Below are 27607 nucleotides of genomic sequence, written 5' to 3'. Positions count from 1 at the left end.
GATCTTGTGATGGGAAGAAGTCAAGAGATCTGTATAATTACAAGATATATCTTGCAATAAATGCCGCATACTGAGTTCTATCAAACATGAGATCTGACTAAAATTGGTTGTTTGTTGATAGAATTTTTTATTTCTGTGTTATCCATGGTCACAAGATAATGCATCGGTTACATTCTCGTTTGTCAAAGACATTGCATGGATATGCTTTCCGCAATTCAAAACAAGAGTGGAAAGCCAAAACTCTTCGTCCCTGCTGCGTCTGCTTGTTCTCATCATCGTCAGACACTTCAAACAATGTCCAGGTTCCGTCTCAAGCGAGAGTGGTCATCTGTGGAGGTGGTGTGGTTGGTGCCTCTGTAGCCTACCATCTAGCCGAGAGAGGCTGGACAGATGTAGCAGTGCTAGAGCAAGGACAGTGAGTTGTAACTTTTTTTGCAGCAGCTGCATTGCTGATTCGATGGATTTTGAATTAATTTGAAAAAGTTATAAAAACAGCATGTTCCATGGCTTGCATTTTGTATGTTCTGTTAGAGCAGTCTACAGAAAGATGATTTGCCAAATCTGGAATTTTAAAATTGATTTTTGTTAAATAAAATATTTCTGAGAGCATTTCCAGGTGTTTTATTTATGTCCTCTACAAGTTTGATGATATATGGATCTTTGAAAGAGAGCATCATTTTATTTTAGTATGCCCAAAACTCAATTTTACACAGCTTGCAGATACTCGTAAGACATAGGGTATTGCAGAAAGAATTCTTTTAACTCTCTGCTGGAAATGTCATTGAGTTAAGGATTATATATATTAAATGCTTCTTCAAGTTTGAGGCCATAGCTCTGCTGATGTCTGTAAGTCACTGCAATAGAAAGCTTTTTTTAAAGAAAAACCAATTTCAATGAGATTTTTTACCAAAATATTGTCTTGTGTTTCCAGAGAACTGGAATGTTTGCAACTTCATGTTTATTCATCTTCTATTGTTACACTATCTCTTCGGAGTTCTCACTTTTTATAAATTTCAAGTTTTTTATAATTTCTATCTTCTTTTTATTTGGATGCAGATCTTAACATACCCACATTCTTCCACAGGCTGACTTGCGGCACAACCTGGCACTCTGCTGGCCTCATAGGACGGGTGAGGGCCAGTCCAACGGAGCTGAAAATTTTGGACTACAGCATGAAGTTATACGACCGCTTGGAGAAGGAGGGTCATGGGCTGGGTACTATCCTATCCATTTTTCAAATGCCCTAACTGAAAATTTATTGGACAAGTTGTCTTGAGTTCACTTGAAAAAAAAAAAAAAAGCCAAATGAGCAGAATGAAGGATTTATGGATTTATTAACTCTCTTGAGCCTGAGCTGTTTTTCATCCAACAACCATTGCAGCCTGACAGTTTTGAGGTATATTGAAAACAAAAAAATGCAACAGAAGAAAGAAAGAAATGCTCTTACAGAAAAAGAAAAGTGCATTGAATTTGTTCTAATAGTTTTTAATTTATCAATATTTTGAAATGGCAAAGTCTGGTGGTTACGCAGGTTTTTTTTCACCCTATTTATAATAAAATCATCTGTCGCAATGCGGGGGGTGACTGACTTTGTCCGTTACAGCTAAAAAAATGTCACCAAATTTTTATGGAAAGGAAGTAAGTGGGTCAACTGTTGGCTCGCCGCTTCCTGTAGCTTGTAACCGGAAAACACTGGAGATATCGACAGATAAAGCACATCCCGTAAATACATGGGATTAAGCCACCGGGCAGCCGGCGAGTCCCGTAAATACACGGGAATAGGCTCAAGTGAGTTCATAAGATGGGAATTGTTTTTTTTTTTGTGTTGATAATATTTATGAGTGTTTTACATGGCATGTTTTTATGTTATGCTTTTACCACTGATTGGACTAACAGATTTCTTTGTTTAACTAAAAGTCTGATAATTTTTTCCTCACAAGTCCCAACACAGTTGAAGAATATACACATGTTTTCTTCTCTGATAGTGATTTTTTTTGGAAGTGTGAAATGTTAAAAATAGTATGTTGGTCTGTTTTGGTGTATGCAGCATGGAATTGGTTCATTAGCCCTTTCAATACAACAGGACCTTAGAATTTACATCTCTTGATGGTAAGACGAAGCCAAGTAAATGGAGAGCCTAAAAACCTCCCTAAACAACTAAAGTTGAAGAAACCTCATTGGGGATTTAACCAGGGTCATATACACCATAGCTCAGCCTTATAAATACTGAGGTTCTTACAGCTGTTAGAATGCTTTTGTTTAGAAATAATTATTTATTTTATGCTCAAAAGGAAAAGCTGTTTATCAAAAATCTAACTTTGAATCACCCCTAGGCAGTTTATTTGGTTTACTTGAGTTGGGTTTTTTTCAAGCTGATTAATTTTGTATGTTTCTATTTCAGGTTGGAAACAGTGTGGCAGTCTCAATGTTGCCCGCACCAAAGACAGATTAGTTGACTTCAAGAGAAAACATTCAGTTGCTCAGTAAGTTTGAAAAAGTGTTTTATTTGCACTCAAAATCATATTACACACACGCACAGGTCTATCTGTAATCAGATATTACTGTCTTTTTATCTGCAGTCATTTGTTTTGTGGGATTTGTCGAGGCAGTTTGTGTGGCAATAGTCCTGATTTATATTTCTTTGGTAACCCTAAATTGAACCTGGACTGCTGGTGTATATGTATAAGCAGCTGACTGTTTCAGTGTACAATTTCCTCTCGAGTGCAAAACAATGTGTTTGTAAGTTCTTTAAGCACTTGAGCCTCAGAGCATCCATGTTATGTCTGTTTCTTTACTTGATGCTGATGCAGCCTTGTGATCTACTTACTCTTTCTTTTGGTTACGGATGCCTGGCTTGAAACAACAGAGCAGCTTTTGCCCAGCCACTTCACGTTTTTATTTGTTTCCTCATTATTCAGTTTTTGTTACTATGAGAGTAGGCTGTATTACTAGACTGAGTAGAGCATTGTTGTAGCCTACAAAGGTTTGAGAACTTCTGATGCATAAAGAGAGTTTTTTTCTTTCATAAGACAAAATGTTTTTACTTAATTATTTCAGGACACTGGGAGTGGAGACTCATATCATTTCTCCCAAGGAGGCAAAAGAAATATGCCCTGTTATTTACAGCGATGATCTTGTTGTGAGTAAAAATTCCTCTCTGTTTATTTGATTCTTAGGTTTCTTAATGTTGGAGAGTATTTAAAAGTAAAACAAAATTTGTAAATTTGAAAAAGGTGCTTTGCTTCTGTGTGTGTGGAAGAAAAACAAACTGAGGAGAAGCTTTGAAAACTGTCTAGAGTACTTTTTGTTTTAAAAATAAGAAGTCAGGACACTTCTGAAAATTCTTTGACAGGGGTTCTTTTGGTAGTCGGCTACGTTTAGTGTGCGGGTGACATGATATGATTTCCAATAAATCTTAATTGTTGATTTACTGACTGTTCTAAATTATTTATAAGTGAAAATGCCTGGAGCATTTTTACTGTCTGTAATAATGTGATAGTAATAATAATAATAATAATAACAAATTACATTTATATAGCGCTCAACCCCGATTAAAGTATACAGGCTCTGAGCGCTTTACTATACGGTACAATGTACAACAGTAACATAAAACATTGTGTTCTGACTAAAAGAAAATCACTCCAAATATTCATCTTATTAATTTAAAAACAGAAACGACTTTAGCTAACATTTGAATGAATCAAAAGATTTGATCTCTCTTAAAGTACTTCAAAAAGCATTCCAGATCTTGGGGCCTTTGTATTCAAATGCCCTTTCACCCATTGTTTTAAGTCTCAGATGGTAAAATAAATTTCTTTTTGTGAGTTGATGACCTTTTGGATTAAATAACATTGATATATTATCGTATGTATTTATCTATATAACTATGTATGCATACTGTTTGAAACCCAATCTCCCCACCTGAATCAATAAAGGAGGAATTTATTTAATTTAATTAGTTTATTCTTGTAGAAACTACAGTCAGACCTGTGTAAAACGGCCACTCATTGTCCAGGAGAAAAGTGGCCGTTTAACACAGGTGGCAATCTTAGTACTCTTAGGTAGGACTGATGAAAATGAAGAAAGCAAATCACTCTTTTCTGGGGTCCAAACCGGGGCTGTTCTCAGGCTTTAGGCTACTGTAAGGCTAATTGAAAAGGGTGTTTGTTGTCTTTTGAAGAAGGGGGGTGGGTGGTGTAAGAAGGGTTTTTTGTGTTATTTTTTTTTTTTTTTTTTTGATTAGCTTTCTTTTTGTTGCTAATTTTGTGCAATGGTGAAATACAAGAAAAATGTAAGTAAGATGATGAAGACCGAGCGCCATGCTAAAACAAACCCACGGGTTGCCACCACTTGGAAGACAAGCAACGCTTCTGTTGCAAGTTCATGTCAACGTCCATTGTTACTTTATTACAGATTAGGTACACGAAACAGTCACCTCACGTACAATTTGTGCGTTAGTTGTGGGCGGGGCTTATAGGTTAAGATGGGTCACACTTTCCTCACCGGCTGTTAAAAATTGATTGTTACGCCTACCCATGGGTCAACTTGGGTAAACATTCATTGGAGGGACTAAAAATAAGGACAAGGGTAAATGGATTATGAGGCCTGTCCACAGTGTGAGGGGCCAATTAAAAATTTAAGACAAATCAACTGGCAATCAGTGACCATGCTTGGCTGCCTGAGGCAGATAAATAAGGTGGCTGGGCCACGTTGGACAGGTGACAGTTTTACACAGTTAAATTACATAGAAAAAAATGCAAGGGGGGAAATGGAAGGTGATCGTTTGTACAGGTGGCCGTCATGGCTGGTTCGACTGTACTTGCAATTTACTTCTATGACATATTTACTCTTACTGAGATGATGAAAAGAGGCAATGAACATGTGTGTTTATGGCTTTCTTTGATGCCATCGCTCAAGAAGGAAAAAAAAGAGGTTTTTGTGTCAATGAAGCAGTCCTAAAATCCATCTTGTAAATACTTGTAGACTGACTAAAACGAGTTGTTATTCAGGGTGCCATGTGGATCCCTCATGATGGAGTAGTGACTGCCCCTGATGTGTGTATGGCACTCTCACGATTGGCCAAGGAGAAAGGTGAGACCATGGAAACATTTCCTTTTTTTTCAGATGTATAGAATTTCACATTTTTGTTAGGTCCCCGATCAAAGCTATTTTATTCATAATCAATTTATTTCAGTATGATTTTGATATAAGGAGTGCAATGTTCAGTTTGTGTTTTCAGGGCTCTTAGGATTTTATTTGAAAGGGCATTATCTTCATCATCAGTGCCAGATCTGCGACAGACATTGGGGATCATGGTTCTCCTTTCATTCCTTTGCTCGGATGCTCTCAAGAAAGCTACATTTCCCTGATCTTTCCCTGTTACCCATTTGTTTAGATTTCCTAAGTATGTTGTCCTGGGCCCACCCCTGCTTCGCTTGCCCTCAATTTTGCCAGTGAAAGCTAGATGTTCAAGACCCTTATGTCTATTGAGGTGTCCCAAAAACTGCATTTGTCGTTTCCTGATTGTTTTTAACATTGAGTGTCCCACGTGGGCTTCGTCAAGCTCTACCTCATTTGATTTCTATTCCTTCCACGATACTCTTAGCAGTCTCCTAAGAAACCACTTTTCTGTTGCTTCTGTTTTATTTTCAGTCTTTAGTGATTGTCCAGTTTTCACAGCCATATAGATAGGTTGACCAAACATAGCTGGTGTTCATTGAAATGTTTCTATTTTCCACGATTGGGCTCATTTTATTGAAACCAGCCTTAGCCATTGTAATTCTCCATTTTATTTCTGTGGAACATTTGGCATCAGATGTTATCATATATCTTAGATATTTAAACTGTTGGACTTGTTTGATCTTTTCACCTTTGCTAATGAGATTACAACTATTTTGGATATTACCATGCATTCTGTTTTCTTTACATTCAACAATAGTCCTTTACGTTCACTTTCTGTTACAACAGTATCTAGAAGCTATTGAAGGTGTTTTTCTGAGCCTGCTCTTAAAACTGTGTCATCTGCATACCTGATGTTATTAATATTTTCTCCATTTACTTGGAGACCTGGACATTCTTCTATGTTTCTAAGGATTGAGAGGGCATAGCTTGGTTAAACGAGCTTTGCTCTGTCTTCTGAAGTTGTTAAATAGTTTTGCTCATCACGAAAGGGAAGAAGTCAACTTTTTTTATCCCATTAAAAAATGTTGTTTCTCATTGGCCTTTATATTACAATTGTGCTTAAATTATCATGAGTAAAATACAATCATTTTATAATGTACTGATTCTGTTTGTTAACCTGTAGTTCTACACCCAACTGGGTAAGGATGAACATCATGTTCAAGAACATACAACACTGTCAAATCAGTTCTGATGTTACTTGACATTCTGTGTGAATCTGCCTTAATTGACCATTCAAGGTCAGTTTACCTATTTCTTTTGTCAATAGTTTTGATGTTGGTGTTTGATATCAATGAAAAGGTGCAAAATCCCATGTTGGTGGATCAATGTGTTTGCCAGTGTAATTCTTAGATTTTTCTGTCTGGTGCACTTTGGACCTGACTTGCTTCCAAAGGTGTAGTTAATGCCTACAAATCAAAGCCTTATATCCTGTCTGGCTGTTGTATGTCATCTGTTTCTTGTCATATGTAATATAAGAATACTGTTTCTTGAATTCGAATCATTTCATTTTGTGTATTTTAAACAAATTATCAGAGTTGGATTTTTATATTTGTTTTTAACATATTGTGCAAAGAATTATATCACAGCGTGGTGGAACCAGGCGCTCGTCAATTTTTGGGCTTATGGAGTTACTGCTATCAAATTGAAGCTTGATTATTTTTCTTTACCTTGGTGAAAAATATTGATCAATCTTGCCTAGAAAAAGGAATATATGCAATCAATGTAGGAAGGTGAGGATTACCGGCTGTTACAGGTGAAATTAGCAAGAAAGTGGACGTCAAAGTTTGGTGACTGTGAAAGTTAATTACTAGAACTTGTTCTGCAAATTGTCATATTATTTGGCTTTGAAAAACTTTTTTTTGGGGGGGAGGGTAAATTCACCCTAAAATGTGTTCTTTAATAAATGAAGAAGGTTTCTGAGGAAAAAAATACATTTGGTAAAAATCGCCAACACTTGGGAAAAAAATACTGATTTCTCCCTTCCTTAAAATTTGACAAGTGCCTGATTCCACTTTGACGATGCACATTTGGTCGCTTTTAAGCACAAGGGGGCTATCCCGAAAAGTGCTGTTTTGAGAAAATCGAAGGTAAAGTTTTTGCCCCTTGTTCAGTTTCTTTAAAAGACAAGGGGAGTTTTCTCAATAACCAAACAAATATACTCACCAATGAAACCAAACTTCTTCTATAGGTAGGACAATGCCCGCTTTTGGTGTAGGTCAAGATTTCTGGAAACCCCGAAATCTGTGTTAGCCCACTTGTCCATAAAAGTGACCATTTACAGCTTTGCGCATTATTTTACCTGTTGCTTCCCTTTGATGGATTTTGAGAAAATGGCTGGAGCAACTCTTGGTGTGCCTGGATCCTGACAATGTTAATCCTGAAAAAACAGTAACCAGTAGCCATTTTGCCTTTTTGTTCTCCTCTCATTAGGTGTGAAAATATTTGAGGGTGTCTCTGTAGAGAGTGTACTAACAGAAAAACAACGTGTCACAGAAGTGGTGACATCTGCAGGATCAATAAAGTGTGACTACTTTGTCAACTGTGCTGGCCAGGTGAGATTTTAATGACCTGATGTCCGTAAACTTAATTTACAGTGGAATCCGCTTAAACCAAACATGGTTAATCTGAAAACAGCAGGAAACAAAAGAAAATGAAAATCCCCATTTTTTTCTCTTCTATTTGAGCAACCTTTCTAAACCGAAAACGAGAGCTGGAGTCTGCTCAATTAATCGAAGGCTGTGAGCAGTGGACGGCTTGCGCCAGAGGCTTGCGAGCAGGCTTGTGCTTTGCATTGTCTGCCGCTCGCTACCGGGGGGAACTTCCGGTGAGTTGTGACCTGTGGACTGGCTTGCTGTACTGTGTCGTGACGTCGCACACTCTCGTGGCTGTGGGCTCAGTACAAATTTTAGAAAATTCTGGTTATTTGCGTTGAAAGGCTTGCGTCTAAAGTGCGAGGTTGGTTTTTTTTCATAGTCGGGTTGTAAAAAAAAAGCTCTATTCGGTGTACTTATGAATTGATAATGGATTGACTATTCTTATGATACACAGGCTGTTTTTTTTTATGTGCATGAGTCAAGCGCTTTGTTGTTGCACTCAAAAGACTTCAGTTCGATTCCCGTATGGAGAGAAATTTTTAATGAGAACCTCCGTCTTTCTGCTGGGGCGTTGTTCCCTTTCAGCCTAGGTTGGTCCTGACACTTGGTTAAAGTAGGTCTAGCCCGTCTCCTAAATGTTCTATATTGTGTCATTGAGAGTGTAAAACATCTATTCTAAGATAATCTAAGTGTACTTATTGCTACTATACCACACTTCTTCTCATTACTTCCACTCGCTCAGCTGATCAAGGGTGGGAAGTTAAAAATAGCTTCGGCTCTCTACGTCTTGCACCAAACAAGCACAGCCTCTCCCTTCCTCCACGGTTCAGAGTTAACACTGCGAGCGGTCTTGCTGCTCGCTGCTGGCACAAGGGGCTTGCTAGGCTACAAGCAAGTCATGGTACACAAAGCAAGTCATGGGATGCAAAGCAAGTCATGGGGCATGAGTGGCTTTCTGTGCTGCGAGCGGATTTGAGAAGGGGTTTACTCTGTTTTACTGCACATTACATAACCCTGTCTGGGCACCAGAATTGGTCTTTGTCTTTATATAAGCTTCATTTGTCTACTTGTCTGGCAGTGCTTCTCTCTCAAAATTCAGTAATAAAAAAGGCTGTTGTAACAATTGATCTTAGAAACTACTCATCAAAGCAAAATCTTAACCAAGTATTTTGTTGTTTAGCTGTGAAAGAAAACACTAGCTTTAACAGCTTTCTTGCATTCTTCATTTTCATTTATTGCCTTTTTGTTTGACGTAGTCCTGAATCTGAGAGCTGTATGCCGGTACACATGAAGGTGGAAGTAAAGCAATAGATTTCAGCTTCTTCGAATAACATCTTAACACACAGCTGTGAATGCTGTGATGATAGACAGGTTTTTAAATATCGATATATTCTCCCAATGTACCTTTCATGAGACAATAGAGGGTATAATTGCTAAGCCCAGAATACTGTTTAAATGCCTTAAAGACTACATCATGGGACAGAGCTATCATTGTAAAAAAAAATCCAAAGGAAGGAGGGAGAGTCTTGAGTAATTTTTAGCCAACCTATAGAAATGAAAAATTATTGTTGATTGAAATGGCTCGGCGTTTCACCTGGATGGCTTCTTTAGGAGCGAGTAAGACTAGAACTAAAAGCAGTAAAAGGCACTGTGTATATACATACCAAGGAGGGGGTACAAATGGGGTCTGTTGGTTAGTTACCAGGTAGTCCAGATGTGGCAGTGTGAGCTCAAGTCAATGGTAAGAAAATAAAAGAGAGGAAGAGGGAGGGAGGGAGAGAGAGAGAGAGAGAAGAGAGAGGCATTATGGTGAGCAGAAGGAAGGTCTGAGGTAAGGGGTTTGTAGAGGGTAGAGTTTTTCAACATGGTGATATAGCTTCATTATAGTCACTGGTTTCCTTGAGACAGAGTTATTAAATAACAATACTAATATTTTTCTTGTGGTTAGTCTTTCTGCATTTTTCACATCCAGACTGGAATAAGGATCCCTCCTTGTATTCTGTATTCTCTGAGAAGGTATTTTGTTTTAGTAGAGGTTTTACGGCACTCGCAACTGCATAAGGTCATATGAGCACCATGAGAAGGTATGGTGAAGAACACTAAAAGAAGGTTCTCTCTGTTCCATTCTGTTCCAGTGGGCCAGAGCTGTGGGTAAAAAGACGAAGCCTAAAGGAGTCAAAGCCCCACTACATTCCTGTGAGCATTATTACCTGGTTACAAAACCGCAGGAGGGCATTGAACGCATGATGCCAGGTAATTTTGAACTATGAAATGTTAAAAGTTTAAGCTAGATTTAAGGTATTTATAGTTGGGTATCCACCTGAAGACTCGCATAACTTCACTCTAACACTCTTCACAGTCGTCCACCCTGCTCATTCCTAATTCAATGTTTCAGATGCATCTGTCAAATGTTTCACATTTTGCTACCTGCTAAAATAGACAATACTTGTTTGTTTTTTTGCGAATTGGAAGAGAGAGGTCTATTTTTTTACGTCAGCTGTTTATGTTTTCATATGTACTTTAAGAGTACATGTTACAAGTAATGACAATTAAGATTCATGGAAGACGTATAGTGGAATTTCATTGTCTGCCTTTTTTTTCTGAGAATCATTAAAAGTGCATGTTGTGATAATTTATATGCACCTTTTCATACAATTTTTTGTTGTATTTTGTTGCTGATCTATTGTTTTGTTTTTCTGTGAATTTTAAAACAATGTTTTCTCTTACTGTGAATTTGTATTTTTCAGTGGTTAGAGACTATGATGGCCACACATATTTTAGAGAATGGAATGGTGGTATGTTGGCTGGAGGTTTTGAACCCAATGCTGTACCCTGCTTCCACAAGGGCATTCCAGATAAATTTGAATTCCAACTCCTTCAGGAGGATTGGGATCATTTTCGTAAGTAAATGGCTTTCATTTAAGGAAACAGCATTCATTGAAGAAAACAGCTTTCATTTAAGTAAATAGCTTTCATTTAAGGACATGGCTTTTATTTAAGGAAAGGGCTTTCATTGAAGTAAACAGTTTTCAATGAAATAAAACAACTTTAATTTTTTTTAAATGGCATCCATCCTAGAAAATGGCTTTCTTTTAAGTCTTTGTTTCCAGGTTGCCACTTAAGGTACACCACGGCAGCCTAAAAAGTCGATTTTGGTATCCAAAACCGATTTTTCGATTTTGGACTATTTTAGTAGAGCAACATCTGCTTTATCGATTGGAAATATTTTCAAGTGTCCAAAACATCTATAAAGTGCTCACATATGCCATGTATTTTAACATTGTGTGGTAATAGAATGGTATGAATTCGTGTTTTTTAAAGTTTTCTAAAAACTATGATTTTCTTAGGGGGGTGGGTCACCTTGGCAGAGATATTTCTAAAAGTACTTGTCGCAGCTGAATCCCACTTTGCATGACTGTTTTTAAATAATATGTTTGCAACGTACTAAAAGATTATTGTGATATTGTAATAAGTCTTCCGTCAGTGTTAAAAAGATTGGCAGCATAACTCTGATTTGTGATCATTTTTTTGTCCAAGTATCGTATATGACACTAAAAGGGCAGTTACAAGAAAAGTATGAGACTTAGGAAAGTAAATCTTTAGTACGTTGCAGGTTGTATATACACAAACTCTGTGTGACAATATCAAGGCTGTATCAATTCAGTCTTTTTCAGAATCCCTGCCAACAATTTGCGCGAATTTTGGTCTGTCGAACCCTTTGCATCTTAAAAATTCAAAAAATTGACAGTGAAATCATATAGGGATAGTGTGTTTTTGTTTCTTGACCCATACTGGTTATTGGGAATCCCAGTACACTTAATTTAGAGCCCAAACAAAAATTTTCATTTCAGCTGTACCTAGTTCACCTTAAGTGACTTTTTGGTCCCTCATTTTAGGGGATTGGCACTTAACTTCTGTTTTGGGGTATCGATTTCGTAATCTAGCTGGTACCCTGTTGTGCAAAATAAATCTTTAAAACAGCAGTTCACGTTTTATTTTGAAAAAAATTCTTAAGATATATTTAGAGTATTTTCCAAAGCATTGACAACATATCTTTATCTAAAATCCCACCCCTATTTTGTAGAAATATTGTTTTTTAAATGTGTTTTATATGTTAGACTAGATTTTCTTATAGTTTCTGTTTCTTAAAAATACTTTGTGCTCTCTCAACTTTGTTACTTTTACATTCTTTTTCATGTTCTATTTCCAAACAGTGATCTAAAAAAAATTCTGTATCAGACTTGTTTACCTCACCCAATAAGTACCATTTTATAATAATAAACGTATTTATCACAGAATTTCTCCTGGACAATATTGTCCATCGGATGCCTTTGCTGTCTACGGCTGAAGTAAGACAGCTGATCAATGGGCCAGAGAGTTTCACCCCAGATTCAAGATGGCTACTAGGAAAGTCCCCTAAGGTCTGTGTTTTATGAAAATATTTTCTGCTATTTCATTTGTTGTTGGTACAGGTGTTGTAGAGAGTATATTTTTAATGGAATGGTTTAGGTCTGTTGAAATAGAATTTGTCTTGCACTTTACTTTTTCATGCCTTCATTTTGAAAAGAGTTGCACGGTTCATAAAGTTTTATCATATTTGTATGCTGAAATTGACAGTTGCATTTCGAATATGTTGTCTTTAAACGTGAAGGTTTTGTCCTATGACAATTCAAAGCAGTAAAAAGGATTTACAATGTTGTTGTTCCATTTTATCTGCCTGGTGACTGCTTGTAATACTTTCATGGGCAAGTCATGAGGAGTCTGTGACTTTACACTGCAGTAAGAACAGATTTTTTATGTATTCTCTGAACATACAGGTGGACAACTACTTTATAGCTGCCGGCATGAACTCCACGGGCATCGTAGGAGGGGGAGGAGTAGGGAAAAACATTGCGGAGTGGATCGTAGATGGGAAGACGAGTCTCAATCTCTGGCCGTATGATGTGCGGAGATTTGTGCGACTTCACAATAACAAAAAGTTCCTTAGAGATCGCATGAGTGAGGCCTTAGGTATGGAGTTGTTTTTCTTTTAGTCGTTGCCCCTGTCTTTTTATTGGTAAAAAAGTTTTCCCCTTTCTTTTAAAGAAGACGTACATTTTATAAATGGCCCTCAAGGTGGAAACAGTTATGTTTTGAAACACTGGAAGTAAAAATTCAGATCGGATGCATATGAAAAAAATATAGAATGATACAGCTATCGTTCAAATGATTGGCATTTTTATGTTCCTATTAATCACTCTCTACACCATTCCAAGAAATATTCAGCAAGAGATATATACCACTCTACTTTAAAATTCAAAATTAACTGTGAGATGAGTTGGAAGTCTCTCCTTAAATACCGGTACATTGTGTACAGAAAAGATTGGAGAGAGGTCATTTTTGCAAGGCTGTTTAAGTTCAAATGATCAAAACTTTAAATATATCATATCCAGTTTGATGCTTAGCAGAATGTCTTACATCATAGTAATCACAAACTCTAGATCGTCTGAAAATTTTACTTTAAACTGCGGTAGGTCTTCGAACTAATTGAGGGTGCACATTTTGGTCATTCTATGACGCTTAGAGATGCATTGTTTTGGAGCACTTTAAAAAAGAGGCAAAACTGCCTTACTCATACAGTTTTTTCTTTTGTTTTCTTTATCTAAAACTGAAAAGTACTAGCAGCAACATGCATTGTGTGAAATATGCACATTCATGTTTCTTGTATGTGTGCTGCAACATTGCTCTTGGTCTGCTGCCTATCAGACATATGTAACAACCACACCTTTAAAGAATTAAGATTCATTTTGTAGCTTGTCTCTTCAAGAAACTTTCTGGTTTTCTTGCTTCAGATGACCTTACAGATTTGCAATTAGTTCAGCTGGAATCATGTTGGAATAGGATGGAAGAAGGACAAAAAAAATTACCACTTTTATTTATCGCCATGAGGAAAAGTGGTTCTACGGTGGCCTGCATACACAACATACTTCACATACTACATTTCATACATTGTAACATGACTTAACTCATTCGCTACGTATTTTTTTGGGCTTGTCGACGAATTTTTTTCGGGAGGGCGAAATGAGATGATGACTAGTGCGCAGTTCAAAGGTCTCTGAGGCCACAAAATCTAAAAAATATCAACATATTATACCCGGAATTTTTAGCAAGATTTTGTAGAATACATCTGTGATGTTTATTTGTGTATTTTTCAACTTTGGTTCCTGTAAAAGGCGATTCTGCAACAGAGTTTTGCTTGGATGCAGTTAAAATTTGAAAACAAAAAATTAATCATCTGTGGTGAAACTCAAAAAATATAATTTTGCACCTAGTCAAATGATACTTTAAAATAACCATAAATGAATATAGAACTGGAAAATATTGAAAAATTTGCTATTATATACGTACATTTCACAAAATTTGCTCATTTGGATAGTAACATCCAATATTGAAAAAAAAAAAAATATTTTTTTAACCTTGAAAAAAGAACAAGATGCATTCCACAAACAGAAAAAACACTCGTATTTTGTATGGAATTATTCAGAATTGCATTTGGCATAAACCTACACATGTCTTGAGAGGTACTTTTTTTGTAATTTCACCAAAAAATAGTGATTTTGGGAAGAAAAAAATATTTTGACAATTTAGATTTAGATCTAGCACTGAAAAATATTGTTTTCTCAATTACAGAGCAATGGCAATTTTAGTCCTATTGTATCAATATTCTAAAAAAAAGTCCTACATGTCTTTAGTAAGCAAAATAATGATACATTTTGTTGTGTAAAAGTACTAAGACTGGTGTCTGGGCTATAATTTGGGCATCGCGATAAAACAAGGTCGCATAAACTTCGAAATCGTGTTTCAAAACTTAATCAAAACTTCCGATTTTTGGTGGAAACGCTTGACCTGGAAGTCATCGTTATATTTGTTTATTTTAACATGGATATGTGGATTGGAATATAATCTGAGGTAGAATTATAGGTGGGTTCTCGAGCCGTCAGGGGTGGCTTGCCGTAGTGAACTCACTTTAGCCGAGCCACTGCCCAGGGCTCGGGGTAACAAATGAGTTAATATGTCCACATAATATTTTACAAACTTACCATTCCTTATCACCACAAAGTAGTCCTGTCTTTCATATTAATTACTTAAAGAAAATAAAGTAGAACGGCTGTAGAACTTATTGTCTATTGTTATGTGTTTTATGAAAATGTTTGACTTTATCTTCTTTTTTTTTTCACTTTGTCAGTCAATCACTACCTGCTGAAGTATCCCAGAGAGGAGTACACCACAGGCCGCAAGCTCCGCTGCTCTCCCCTTCACACTAGGCTCGAGGTGGCAGGAGCTGTGTTTGGAGAGACTATGGCTTACGAGCGCGCCATGTATTTCAACAACCCAGATGGTAAAATTGTTGTGCGATCTATGTTTTCTCACAATTTTTGTGGCAGGCATATGTGGTGTAGGTGTTAAGCTCTTTGCCATTTCATGCAGAAGATGTGGGCTAGGTTTCTGCATCGGGAAGTTATTTTATGGAGTATTTCTGTCTGTCTGTTTGACTGTTCTATCCCACTCAGCCTAGGTTGATGCTGACGGGCAAGGTTGGTACAAGTCTTCTCAAAAGGGTCTATAAATTGCTCTACAATTTCACTGTTCATAAGAAAATACCAAATAATTGATTTCTGGGCTCACTTGATTGCAAAATGCACATGATACTGAGTGAGTGAAATCTTTTCCCCCCCCCCCCCCCCCCCCCCCCCCCCCCCCCCACACACACTCTTTTAGATCATTTTAGTGAGTGGGTGGGTCTTTAGAAGAGAGGGGTTAAGAAAAGTGAGGGGAGGGATAGAGGAAGAAAGAAAGAGAGAAAGAACGTGTGCATGCATACTTCTGTGTGTGAAACACAGATATTCACTTGTGTTGTACGTAGTGTAAATAAAGTTCCTGTTTGGAGACAAATAAATTTTGTTATTGCGTTTTCCTTCAGATGACTCGTTTGGCAAAGAACGTGGGAAGATGTGGACATGGTCAAAGCCGTGCTGGTTTGAGCCGGTGCAGGAGGAGTATTGGGCCTGCAAGGAGCGCGTCTGCCTCATGGACATGTCCTCCTTTGCCAAGTTTGAAGTCAGGGTGAGTTGTGAAATGAGCTTGCAACTACAGTTGAAACTTTCACAGATGATCACCCATTGGCGAGGAGAAAAGTGGCTGTCTTGTAATGGTGTACGTCTTGCATAATGTCATTATAATGTTGAAAAAACGCGAGGGGGTAAATGAAAAGTGGCCATTTGTACGGTTGATTGTCATATACAGGTGGCCGTTAGAGCAGGTTAAAGGCTGCCAAGTTACGCTTTGTTGTTTAATTACTTCTGAGTTAGAGGAATTTAGATCGCTGGCCAAATTGCTGAAAATCTACTGAGGACCCACTTTCTGATTTCCCGATTTAGTTGCTTGATTTCACCAGGCTTTGTTGCATTGGTTTGGCAGAAATGGATAAATTCACATCTTGTGATGATTTGCACCCGTCGGGATCAATAAGAGAGGTATGACATATTTTATTAAATATTTTCTTCATTTCTAATTTTTCTTTGTCTAAACAATATCTAGGCTGAGATAACAATATCTCTAGCCTAGTATGAGACAACACAAAAGCTGTAATTTGTTTTTACGCACTCTAAACAGTTATCATCTTGTTTCGTTTCTTGTACTCAGTCTGTGGGAAACGAAGCAACAGATTTTCTCCAGTACCTCTGTTCCAACAACATCGACACGGAGATAGGGTCAATCGTCCACACTGGCATGCAGAATGAGGATGGTGGGTTTGAGAACGACTGCACAGTTGCTCGACTGGAGGAGAATCAGTGAGTTCTTTGCACTGTTTATAAAATTTTAGCCATCCTCAGAGTTTGGTAGAAATCTAAAAATGCACATTGTCGCTGAGTACATTGTATCGGTTGTTTACGACTGGAGGAAAATCGGTGAATATTTGCACTGTTCATGAAATTTTAGCCCTCTGTTGTGTTTGGTAGATATTTATAAGTTTACAGTGTAGCAGAGTACATTACATTGATAGATTTCCATGAGATGCAAGATGTTTGGTGAGGTAATGATAACTAATTGTCTGAAGGTTGTCTTCCAGAGTTATAAAACTGAGTTTACCTTTGTGATTTGAATCTTAAATATAAATTTTCTGAAGAGATTTTGAAGCTCATAACCCGTCCAAGATTCTAGTATCCATTGTACTTGATATTGTTTCTTTTCTGTGTGGTAAAGGCTTGTCAGTTTTGTTTCTGGGTCACCTCGTTATTACAGGACAGGGAGGCTGTTTTTTTTTCTCCTCTTTTTAAGACCAATGTCTTCAAATCATTCTCAGTCTTACTTTCATCTTTATCTATATTTTCATGAACACATTTTAAAATCTACATTCTGTAATTTGCTTTTCCAAAAACCCTACAGTGTTAGGCCATGTCGATGTAAGAAAGATCATTATTAGTCATTTTAGCTTCCTATAGAAAGTTCATTTGCATCAGGGATAGAGGTTGTAGAAAGCTTGGAAGTTAGTATTCTAAATGGTTACTTTGTAAACTCTAAAGGAAGTAAAATAATCTCTCTCTCTCTCTCTCTCTCTCTCTCTCTCTCTCTCTCTCTCTCTCTCTCTCTCTCTCTCTCTCCTCCCCCCCCCCCTCCCTCCCTCCCTCTTCCTCTCTCTCCCTCCCCTTTCCTCTCTCACCTTCCCCCACTTTCTGTCTGTCTCTCTGGCCCTCCTCCCTCCCCCTCCAGTTACTTCATCATCTGCCCAGCCACCCAGCAAACTCGAGCCATCGCCTGGCTCAACAGCCACCTTCCGGCCGACGGCTCTGTGCAGGTTACGGACGCCACTTCCATGTTCTCTGGCATCAACATCATCGGACCTCATGCTCACCAGCTTCTGGCCGACGTGGGGGACATCACCACCAACAAAACTGACTTCCGCCCGATGTCGGTGAACATCATCGACGTCGGGCATGCCAGTAGCGTCCGTGCCATGAGGCTGACGCACACTGGGGAGGACGGTTTCATTCTGTACATACCCTCGGAGGTGAGTTCCCAAGTGTAAACGTCGGATGTAGGGAGAGTACTTTTTTTTGTACCTTTAGTAGAGGTTTTACGGCGCTCGCAACTGCATAAGGTCATATGAGTGCCAAATTTAGGAAGAGTACTTACACATTTGTGAGGCATGGTGGTGAAATCAGGGGCTCTTCAAAAGAATTAAATTAAGGAAACTGGCTTTTTTCTGACAGTTGGACAATTTTTTTTTCTTTTCTTTTTTTGGCTCAACATCTTTTGTGTCCTTAAAAAAAACATTTCCATTTGAATTTTACTGAATATTGTAGATTAATGGCACAAAATATGTAAATTTATAGTTTTCAAGGACTCTCAAGCTATAGAAGTTACCAGACTTTGGTGGCCAGTTTCTCACGAATTCTACCTCTGAGACCAGGCTACCCCCACCTCCTTCAATGACAAACCTCTCAACTTCTATTCAAGATAAATGAATATTTCTTTCATAGAAAAAAAGGCAGATGAATAAGCTTTTAGGTGAAACCAATAACTCCCCATACCCAAAATTTGATGAGTGCCTGATTCCACCGCATCGTGACACTTATGTATACCCTCTGACATATGTACGTACCCTCAGAAGTGAACGTTCAGACATATATATATATATATATATATATATACTTTCAGAAGTTAGTACTCGGACAAGAATACTCAGACATACTTACATACCCTCAGAAGTAAATATTCAGACATATACATACCCTCTTAAATGAATATTCAGATATACATAACCTCAGAAGTGAATATTCAGACCATAAACATAACTTTTGAAATGAGCACTCTAACGTGTACCTAATTGTCGATATATGCTGACATATCCGTAAAACTGAATATTTAAACATGTTTTGGTAAGTTTATCCTAACATTTTCTCATACATGAGTGCTCAGTGGATCTAATGTTTCATGAGGATAACTCAGTGCTTCTTTTCACCATCCCCCCACCACCCCCCTGCTATTGTGAGAAGCAATCCAACAGGAAAAGTACTGTTTTAGACCTCCGCCAAACACTATCGTTGTCTTTAATGTGGATAAAGAGTTATTTTTGTGTGTGGATTTATTAAAATTTCCAGTCAAGATGGTGGGAGCAGTTAAAATTTCTCTGCTGCCATAAAGCTCGTAAGATAATGGGGCTGCCTTCACTCAATTTCTTTGGCTATAAGTAGTGAGAAAATTGAGATAATTGCAAATATTTTCCTTTTGTATAATGTATTGCATGACATTGACAGTTCTATAGCCTCCAGCTATATTTTATCCACCTAACAATCATGCATAGGAGTTAAATCATGTAGGCATTGAATTGAATTGAATAAAATGTCACATGATGTGCGTAAATATTTGTGCCTTGGGCTTGGACCCTATAAATTCAGTGTAACAACCATGTTCTTCAGTTGGTTTATGGGAAAATAGAATGTCACAGAACACGTAGGCCTGTAAAATTTTTGGTCTGCACCTTCTTTCCTTTCCAACATTTATCATCTTTATCTCTTTGAATTCTTTTCTTTGTACGTTTCTCTTTAGTAACACCTCTCGTCTTCAGCATGTATATGATCTATTTGTGTTGCAAATGCCACTCAACTCTTACTAAAACTAACACTTTCTCATTGCTTCCAGTATGCTCTTCACGTGTATGATACACTCATGACTGCTGGAAAGGACTACGGTATACGCAATGCAGGCTACTACGCTTTGCGCCATCTGCGGATAGAAAACTTTTTTGCTTTCTGGGGTCTCGACTTGGATGACAAGACGACTCCTCTTGAATGTGGACGAGGTTTCAGAACAAAACTGGAAGTGAGTTATTAGACGCATTTGATATGGCTCTGTTGTATTGTTTGTTTGTCAACTGAGAAGCAAGAAGCTCCTGATATGAAACAAACTTTAAAGCCACATTTATTCTCATCATTGTATTTTCTGTGCACCTGACCCAGAGAACAAATATATTCTTATTTCTTTTTATACTAGCTGAGGGATTTTGTTCAGTAATCTCCTTTTTGATGTATTGTGTATTTTAACCCGATTCGTTTGCCATGTTTTACTATCGTATTCATGCGACGTGAGGAAATCTGTGCCCCCACTTTCCAAATAGGAAATTTACTCGTTAATCTGATCCGTACGCTTTGCATAGCAGTCTGTCAAAATGATTTTTTTGAGAAATACTAAAAGTTTCAAAGAGATCTTTGCACTAGATATATTCTTAAATGTGAAGAATACAACTTCTGAGGTACAAAATGACCCCAGGTGTATGGATAGGGTTAATATGCTTTCATCAGTCACTAAATTATTATGGGAAAAACTTTACTCGTGGGTGGTTGACGGGTGCTCTGGTGTCGTTTGCTCCTTCTTTCCTATCAAACATCTATTGTCCTGATCTCCCCTCCTTCTTTTTTGTGTTTGTTACTCTCTTGTAATACCTCTAATCTTTGGCACTTATATGACCTTATTGTGTTGCAAGTGCAGTAAAATTCTTACTAAAACTTAAAAAATTTTACTCGTTTTTGATTTGTCATGTGTGGATTAGAAGGAACCGAATCTTGGGTTATTTTCCCTTGTTTTGTGCAGATGACTTAGTCATGTTGTTTTATGGCAGGAAAATGACAATTTCATCGGCAAAGAAGCGTTGCTACAGCAGCGGAAGCTCGGCGTCAAGCGCAGGTTCACGCAGTTTGTGTTGGACGACTTCGACGTACATCAAGACCTCTGGCCCTGGGGAGGAGAGCCCATCTACCGGGACGGCAAGTTTGTCGGCATGACGACCACATGTAGCTACGGGTGAGACTCAACGTTGTACATATTGGGTATTTCTGATCGGGGGTTAAGGGGGAAGAAGATGTAAAACTGAAAGAGTCTGTTGAGGGTGCCTTTGAGATGGTGGTCTATTTTTTCACCAGTTTAGTCCTAAAATAGCTGTTCATTATTCTATGCAGCCAACAATGGTTCCCAGACTCTTGAATTGTATTGATTGTGTTGCTGCGTTCATAAAACTTCAATTACAATTTTTTTTAAACAGAGAAGATGAGAACTTCCTCAAAAAGTCTATGCCTATCTGTGTCATTACAGCAATAAGTTCAGTATCAAGGGTATGGATGGATAGAATTACCCTGAGTTTTTTACAGGAATTTTGTGGGATTTTAAAGAAAAAAATCTTTTTTGACTATGAACCATGCTTTAGCATGTATGCTTTGAATAACCTTGGGTTGTTGGGTTTTTTTGTTTGCTTTTTTTAAGGAGTTTGGGAGGGTGTTGGAGAGGGGGGGGGTGGTTTGAGGGTTACCAAAAGCCAAAAGAATCAAAGGGGAGGGGAGGGAAGGGGATCTGACAAGTCTTGCAATGTTATGTGCTTCGCTAGCCCTGCTAAACTTCTTTTGATCATTTTGATTTTGATCCCAGTTTCACCCTTGAGAAGATGGTGTGCCTTGGCTTCATTGGTGATATGGATGAGGATGGGAACCTTTCTACACAGCGCAACATCAATGAATGGGTCCTCAACCGCAGCGCCAAGTATGAAATTGAAGTGGCGGGAGTTCGGTTCCCTGCCAGGCCCGGCATCTACACGCCAAAGATGAGTGTCCAGACACTGGAGCCTTCGTTTGTCCCTGCTCCAAATGTCACTCACCCCAAATAGGAGCGGGAAAGACACAGAACTCAGTATCACTACCACTGATGATCAAGGACAAGGATGTGCTTTAAGCACCAAACTGATTTAGTGTCTGTTTGCTCTCTCTTTTTTTTTTTTTTTTCAAATTAAAAAAATCAGTAATTAGATTAATTGTGGTGTGCCCTAATCAGTTTGGTGATGGCGTGGTGCCTCATTTTAATGTGTGTTCTTTTTCTAGATGCTTGTTAAGATTAAACTTTTCGATATCTGCAAAGCAGGAAGTTGATTGCTTATGTTTATGGCTCTCATGATGGGCCATATGGCTGGCTTTTCTATGAGCAGGTCAATAGACTTTTGTTTTCAGAAACTTTAGCTCATTCAACTTTGTTACTGTTTGTCAGAAGTACTCAGGATACCTGTGTTCCTTCTGCGTGGACATTGATATTACAGAGACCGCAATGTGCTTTTACTGTTTTTGCTATGGTGACGATTTATGGACGGTAAAATAGCAAAAATCCATATAATTTCAAAAGTCATGCTCTTGAAATTGTGCTTCTAAGCAATTTAAACATAGTCCTCTGAAGTAAGTTTTTGAAGTGAATAGAGCTGTGTCATTCTACATAATTCGCTCTGTTTTCAAGTGTAGTTGATAAAGATGTATCTTAGACATTAGAGCAACTTTTCCCCCCCCTGTCATTAACTACGGTTTCAGTATGTGTTTTACTGATTTATGATTAAGTTTGGCTGGATTTGTAATAATGCTTATGGTTTTTGTTTTATGGGAGCGTGTTTGGGGCAGGGGGTTTACTATTCTTAATTCCTGCTGGGTTTTGTCTCAAATTATTCTAGAAGACTTATCATCATCACCATCAGCCTTTCTTTTTCCATGCTGGAGCATAAGTGACTAACAAGAGCTCTCTATTACTACTTCTGTCATGGGCTAAAGCCTCCACCTCTGTCCAGCTGTACCTCATCTCCTGTTGATGGGAGTCCAGGTCCCTCCTCCAATTTACTTTCAGGTTTTTCTCTGTTTTTCTCTCTCTCTTTGTGGATTCCATCTTAAAGCTGGATGAGCAATGTTTGCATTTTGAAGACTGTCAGGGGCATTAAACATTGTGGTGTTCTTTTTTAAAATCTATTTTGTAATGTAAGTTTTAGTTTGCAAAAGCTTAATCATTGCTGTTGTAGAGTTGTGAATCATGTGTTCTTGCCCCACTTTTGTTCTGTTAAGAATTTGCGCAGGCAAGACGATAAAGCTTTTCTACACAGGTTTTGTATCACGAATATCAGGATGTTGTGTACGAGGTGAAGGACAAGATAGCTTTACAATATGTAGAAAGTACTGAAAAATTCTTGTTTGCATCCAGTACTGGCCCAGAAAGATCATACCTGTATATTTTTTTGCTGGTGGCCGTGTTCAAGTTATTAAAGGCTTGGGGATTTTTTTAGGTTTTTTTTTTTTTTTTTTTTTTTTGCTGCTGTTGAAAAGATCCACTGAAGAATGATATTTGTATTGGGATACCTGAAGATGTTTTTCTCAGTGATATCCATTTTTAAAACTTTTTTCTCCAAAACCCAATGATCAAGTGTTGATATTCATAGAAATATAAAGATACTATCAATATATTTGTCTTTTCTGGTTCACCTTTCTGTATTTCTGTTGATACCCTCTGTTAAAGCTTTAAGCTACAGCTAATGGCTTATAAGGTTGTCATCACATACAAGCGTAGCCATATCCATTTCTGTGATAATTTGTTACGTTAATGTTTGTTGCGTGTGCATGGTGTGTGTGTGTATTATTCAAGTTAATAACAAACATGCTTCCCCCCCCCCCCCCTCTTTAATAATAAGGCCACATGCGCGCGTTGTCTTTGTGCAGAGTATGGTTGTAATGTGTGAGTAGACTTCACATTTTAATTTCATCACATACAGGTTACAAGTATATAGCAATATCTGAGCTTTAATACCAGTGGCCCAGTGGTTAGAAGACGTACACTGTCTAGAAAGCCTCTGGATTATAGGAAATATGAAATTTTCCAGAATTGTTGTTCCTATGATACTGTTGCTTTTGTCACCCTATTTCTGATGTGTTGTCAACTCTTTTCTTGCACTCCATTTAGAAGGTTCAGAGATCCTACTACTCCAAGATGTGACCCTCTTACATGTACAAGGTTAGTGTTTAGTCCAGAAAAACAAAAGATTATGACTCTTTTTATTCTCTATTGTTGCAGCAAACATTTTTGTTTTACATTATCGTTGTTAACGTTAGTAATGGATAAACATGTATTTGATCTAAATGTTTGTTGGGTTTTATTTGCTTAACTAGTTTAGAGACGTAAGTATGTGAAGAAAATCTCTCTCTTTCATGCATGGCATTTGCAAAGTTAATAAAGTTTCATATCATTTGTAACAAAAACACTTTCAAAAACATGTCTGCTAAGATTACTTTTTTCTTTTTTTTTTTCTGACTTCAATTTTTCCTTTGTGATTATCTTATTCGCTTCATTTCCCTCTTGTGTATATGATTTGAGACAATCAAAAGATTAAACCAGGAGCATGTCATATTTATACAATATATTGGATTGGCACATCCAATGCCTTTTGTTTCCATAGAACTAGAACTTCACCAGATTTTTTTCTTGTTGGGACATTTCTTTTTGTTCTCTCTGCCTTGGGTCTTTCTGAAAAATTTTGGTACATGTTTTTTTTTCTTTTCTATTGGTCTGTGTTTTTCCCTCCTTCCCGACTAGAACTTTTTTAAAATTGCTGGGACTTCCTTCCAGCAGTTTTGAGATCTTGCATTTAAAAGCTTCTTTCATTAAAAATGTGGGGATTATACTTCTGTATATTTGTCCTAGCATCTGGTTTTCTTTTTGTGAACATAATTTGCAATACTGTTAAAATCTGTTGATGTCTGTTGAGTAGCTATAATTCACCATTACTTGTCTTTGGAATTCATAGATATAATTCATGAGGTTAAACAGGAAATCTTTGGGACTGACTTCTGCAATCACACGACAAGTAAGAAAAAAAATAAAAAAATAAAAAAATGTTTGTGTCTGTGCTGGAATTGCTGACATGTCTACCACCAGGCAAGGTTGGCGTGGACAGACAATGTTGAAGAAGCTTCTTGTGTGTGTTTAATAAACTAAATGTTGTGGAAGGGGGATATTATGCCTGTTATGACCTACCACCGCAATAAAGCACATTTTTTTCCCTTTGTTTGAAAAGTGTGTCTGAGAAGTCCAGCCCCATTAGAGAATGTTTCGTACGGATTTTTCATTTCTTTTGCATACATAGCAGTGTAAGTTTATTATGCAATGACAGAGTATTTTGTGGACTTTTTGGGCACTTTGTGTTCACAGATCAGTATTATCTTTAAAATGGCTCTTGCTTCTCATGCAGCTGGTTTGGATCCAGGTTTGTTCAGGCATAGTCAGTTGATGAGCACAGCTTTTCCTTCAATAAAATTCTGAAATAATCTCTCCCCAAAAGTCATCAAAGTCAATGTTAGTAGTAATTACAAATAATGTACAACAGCATGTTGATGCATAAATGGTGAGGGACATTTTGTTCTCATTTTACCTAGAAGGAAAAACAGCCTTATATACTTTTTAATTATTTAAAAAGAAAGGGGTATAGGAGTTGGAGAACTATTGTCAACTTCCCCTGAGATCTAGTGTTAGAATGTCAGAGAATTATGACGACACTCTGTGTTATGACTGCACTGTCTTTTGTTTTCTGTGTTTTTTATTGTTATGTGTACTGAAATAACACACAGGTTTTCATTATTTTTTGGACTGTGATGTCTTGCATTTAAAATTATATTTGATCTCTGTTGACATTTAATAAACTTTCTTTCAATAGCATTTTTTTGGGGGTTGCTATTTACATATGTGCATATATATAACAAAAATTTTGAATCTGTTCGAAATTTTCTAAAATAGAAGGAAAGACAAGAGACCTATGGAGTGAGTCTTTCAACCTTCTGCTATATGGAGTGCTAAAGAAGACTAATGTCCAGAGTCTCTGTCCTATAGACTGTTGTTCAAACAGACGAAGACAAATAAACACGAGGATCTCACAGCCAAGTAGGCTTCTTGTTCTATGAGTACTTCGAACATTCACCCATTGTAGGGTAGGCCTAAGTGGCAGATCCAATTCCAGGACTTTAATTACTTTAAAACAGATGGGCGGGACCTTGTTCTGTGATCTAGACTGCACAGGCGGTATCACTGGTGCAATTGCTGCAATATGGTTGTGGGTTTGGAGGGGGGGGGGGGCGTATAATGAGTGCTGCAAACCGCCTACACTGTTTTGATTTTAGTAATAGTTTTATGGCACGTGCAGCATAAATAGGTCGTACAAGTGCCAAAGATTAAATGAGGACGATAAATGTCTGAGAGAAAAAGAAGGAGCAGCCACACCAGAATGATCACCTGCCAATCAGCCCTGTCCCCGTGGTTTTATGCACACACAAAAAAAATCTGAAATTATGCAAACTGAGCCCGAAAATGTGAAATTATGCGATTCTGTTAATTTTAACAAAGAATGATAAAGGAAAATAATCAGAAATTATGCAAAAAAAAGGATCAAATTTTGCTAAATTATACAGGGGGCATAAAACCCCGGGGACATTGTGAACCAGTGACAGTCGTTTTCTGTCTTCAAGTGTATATTTTCTTTGTGAATTCTGTCTTACAGCATAATAGAGCAATATACCGACTTTTTTTCCTCTTTAAGTTTTTTATTATTTTTTTTTTGTAGCGGCTAGGCGCTTCGCCGTTGCACACAGAAGACCGATTTCTATGCGGAAAATTTTTTTATATCGAATATCTCGGTCTTTCTGCTGTGATGCTTTACCCCTCTCAGCCCAGGTTGGCCCTGACAAGCAGGATTGAAACCCGCTCCTCAAAGATCTAAATTGTGTGACAAAAGTGCGTACATAACAACCCCCCCCCCAAAAAAAAAAAATTTAAAAATTAAAAAATACAAAAAATACAAAAAAACTACCAAAAAAAAATGAGTGGTAGAGAGAGAGAGAGAGAGAGAGTATTATTATTCACTTTTATTTCTGATCCCATCCATCATTCCCACCAGCAAGCAGCTTGTCCGCCTCCAAAACGTACATCTTTACCTATACGTCATTATTTTGTTCTGCGAAAAACTTGGTCTCTCTCTCTCTCTCTCTCTCTCTCTCTCTCTCTCTCTTTCTCTCTCTCTCTCTCTCTCTCTCTCTCTCTCTCTCTCTCTCTCTCTCTCTTTCTCTCTCTCTCTGCGCGCGCGCGCGTGAGCCCAGCAAAGTGTACCGAGAATACCCTTCCCCTCCCTCTTTCCGGTAGGATGAGAGTTTAAAAAAATTAACTTACTGACCAGCAGACCCCTCAGTGCAATAGAACGAATGATCGTATGTAGGCGCCTATATAGTATATTATAATGCGTGAAAGTTCCTTATAAAATGTCAGGTTTCTTGTGGTTTATCGGCTCTGCCTTCTGTCTTTCTTTCTTCTTTACTGGTACCTGTAAGAAAGAATTTATTACATTCGTTATGGTGGTAGATCATGATTTATCCTAATTGTGAAATTGCCAAGTGCAATCACGAGTTGAATTATGTTCTCTGGCTTACAAATTAGATCTTTGCACATAGATTATATGTATGCTTGCGTCTTTTAGAACGTACGTTGGACATATGCGAACATACATCATGGGCTGCATACTCAGATTCTCGACAGGTTGTTGGAGGGCGCTACTGACAGGTCCTATTTTCTTCTGTATCCTTCATTTGTTTCTGTCAGTCTTGATTTTCTCCAGCACCAAATGGCGGGTTTTTTAAAAACTTTAAAGCAAAACAAAACAAAACAAAACAAAACAAAAACAGAAATACTCCCTCCCAAGAGAAGGACCTCCCCCCCCTCCCCACACACACACACACACACGCGCGCGCGCGCGCACACACACAACCGACCCTTCCTCTATCAACAAGTGGGACTACTCATTTTCTCCTATAACCTGAACCCATCAGCCTCTCTCACACTCACAGCAGAGGATTACAGGGGTCGACTCGCGCGTGTAGCGGGGTGGGCTTCGTGACGCAAACATGGACCAGGCAGAAGATCGAACCTACCAGATCGATAATGGCGTGCCTGGACGCTCACAGCACTGATCG

At 37.9% G+C, this 27607-nt stretch overlaps 2 protein-coding genes across 2 annotated transcripts in view; both read left to right on the top strand.

The window, feature by feature from the left end:
• Positions 1–25312, top strand: LOC101854159 (pyruvate dehydrogenase phosphatase regulatory subunit, mitochondrial; the record flags this gene model as incomplete). The annotated part of the gene is given in 17 exon segments (XM_005096285.3): positions 1–415; positions 1085–1215; positions 2402–2483; positions 3058–3139; positions 5010–5091; positions 7612–7733; positions 9911–10028; positions 10523–10675; positions 12072–12196; positions 12593–12785; positions 15001–15153; positions 15736–15878; positions 16458–16606; positions 17526–17823; positions 19458–19637; positions 20434–20615; positions 21234–25312. Coding segments are annotated over 17 exon segments (2685 nt in total). The 3' UTR covers positions 21469–25312.
• Positions 25313–27525: 2213 nt separating this feature from the next.
• Positions 27526–27607, top strand: part of LOC101853925 — a 10194-nt gene continuing 10112 nt past the window's right edge. The window contains exon 1 of the mRNA XM_005096280.3: positions 27526–27607. This exon is cut by the window's right edge and continues 71 nt beyond it. The gene's annotated coding sequence lies outside the window, so the exon portion shown is untranslated.

Source organism: Aplysia californica, unplaced genomic scaffold, assembly GCF_000002075.1.
Source record: "Aplysia californica isolate F4 #8 unplaced genomic scaffold, AplCal3.0 scaffold00125, whole genome shotgun sequence".
NCBI lineage: Eukaryota > Metazoa > Mollusca > Gastropoda > Aplysiida > Aplysiidae > Aplysia > Aplysia californica.
The sequence above is the reverse complement of the archived record's forward strand: the minus strand, read 5'-3'. Positions and strand labels throughout refer to the sequence as shown.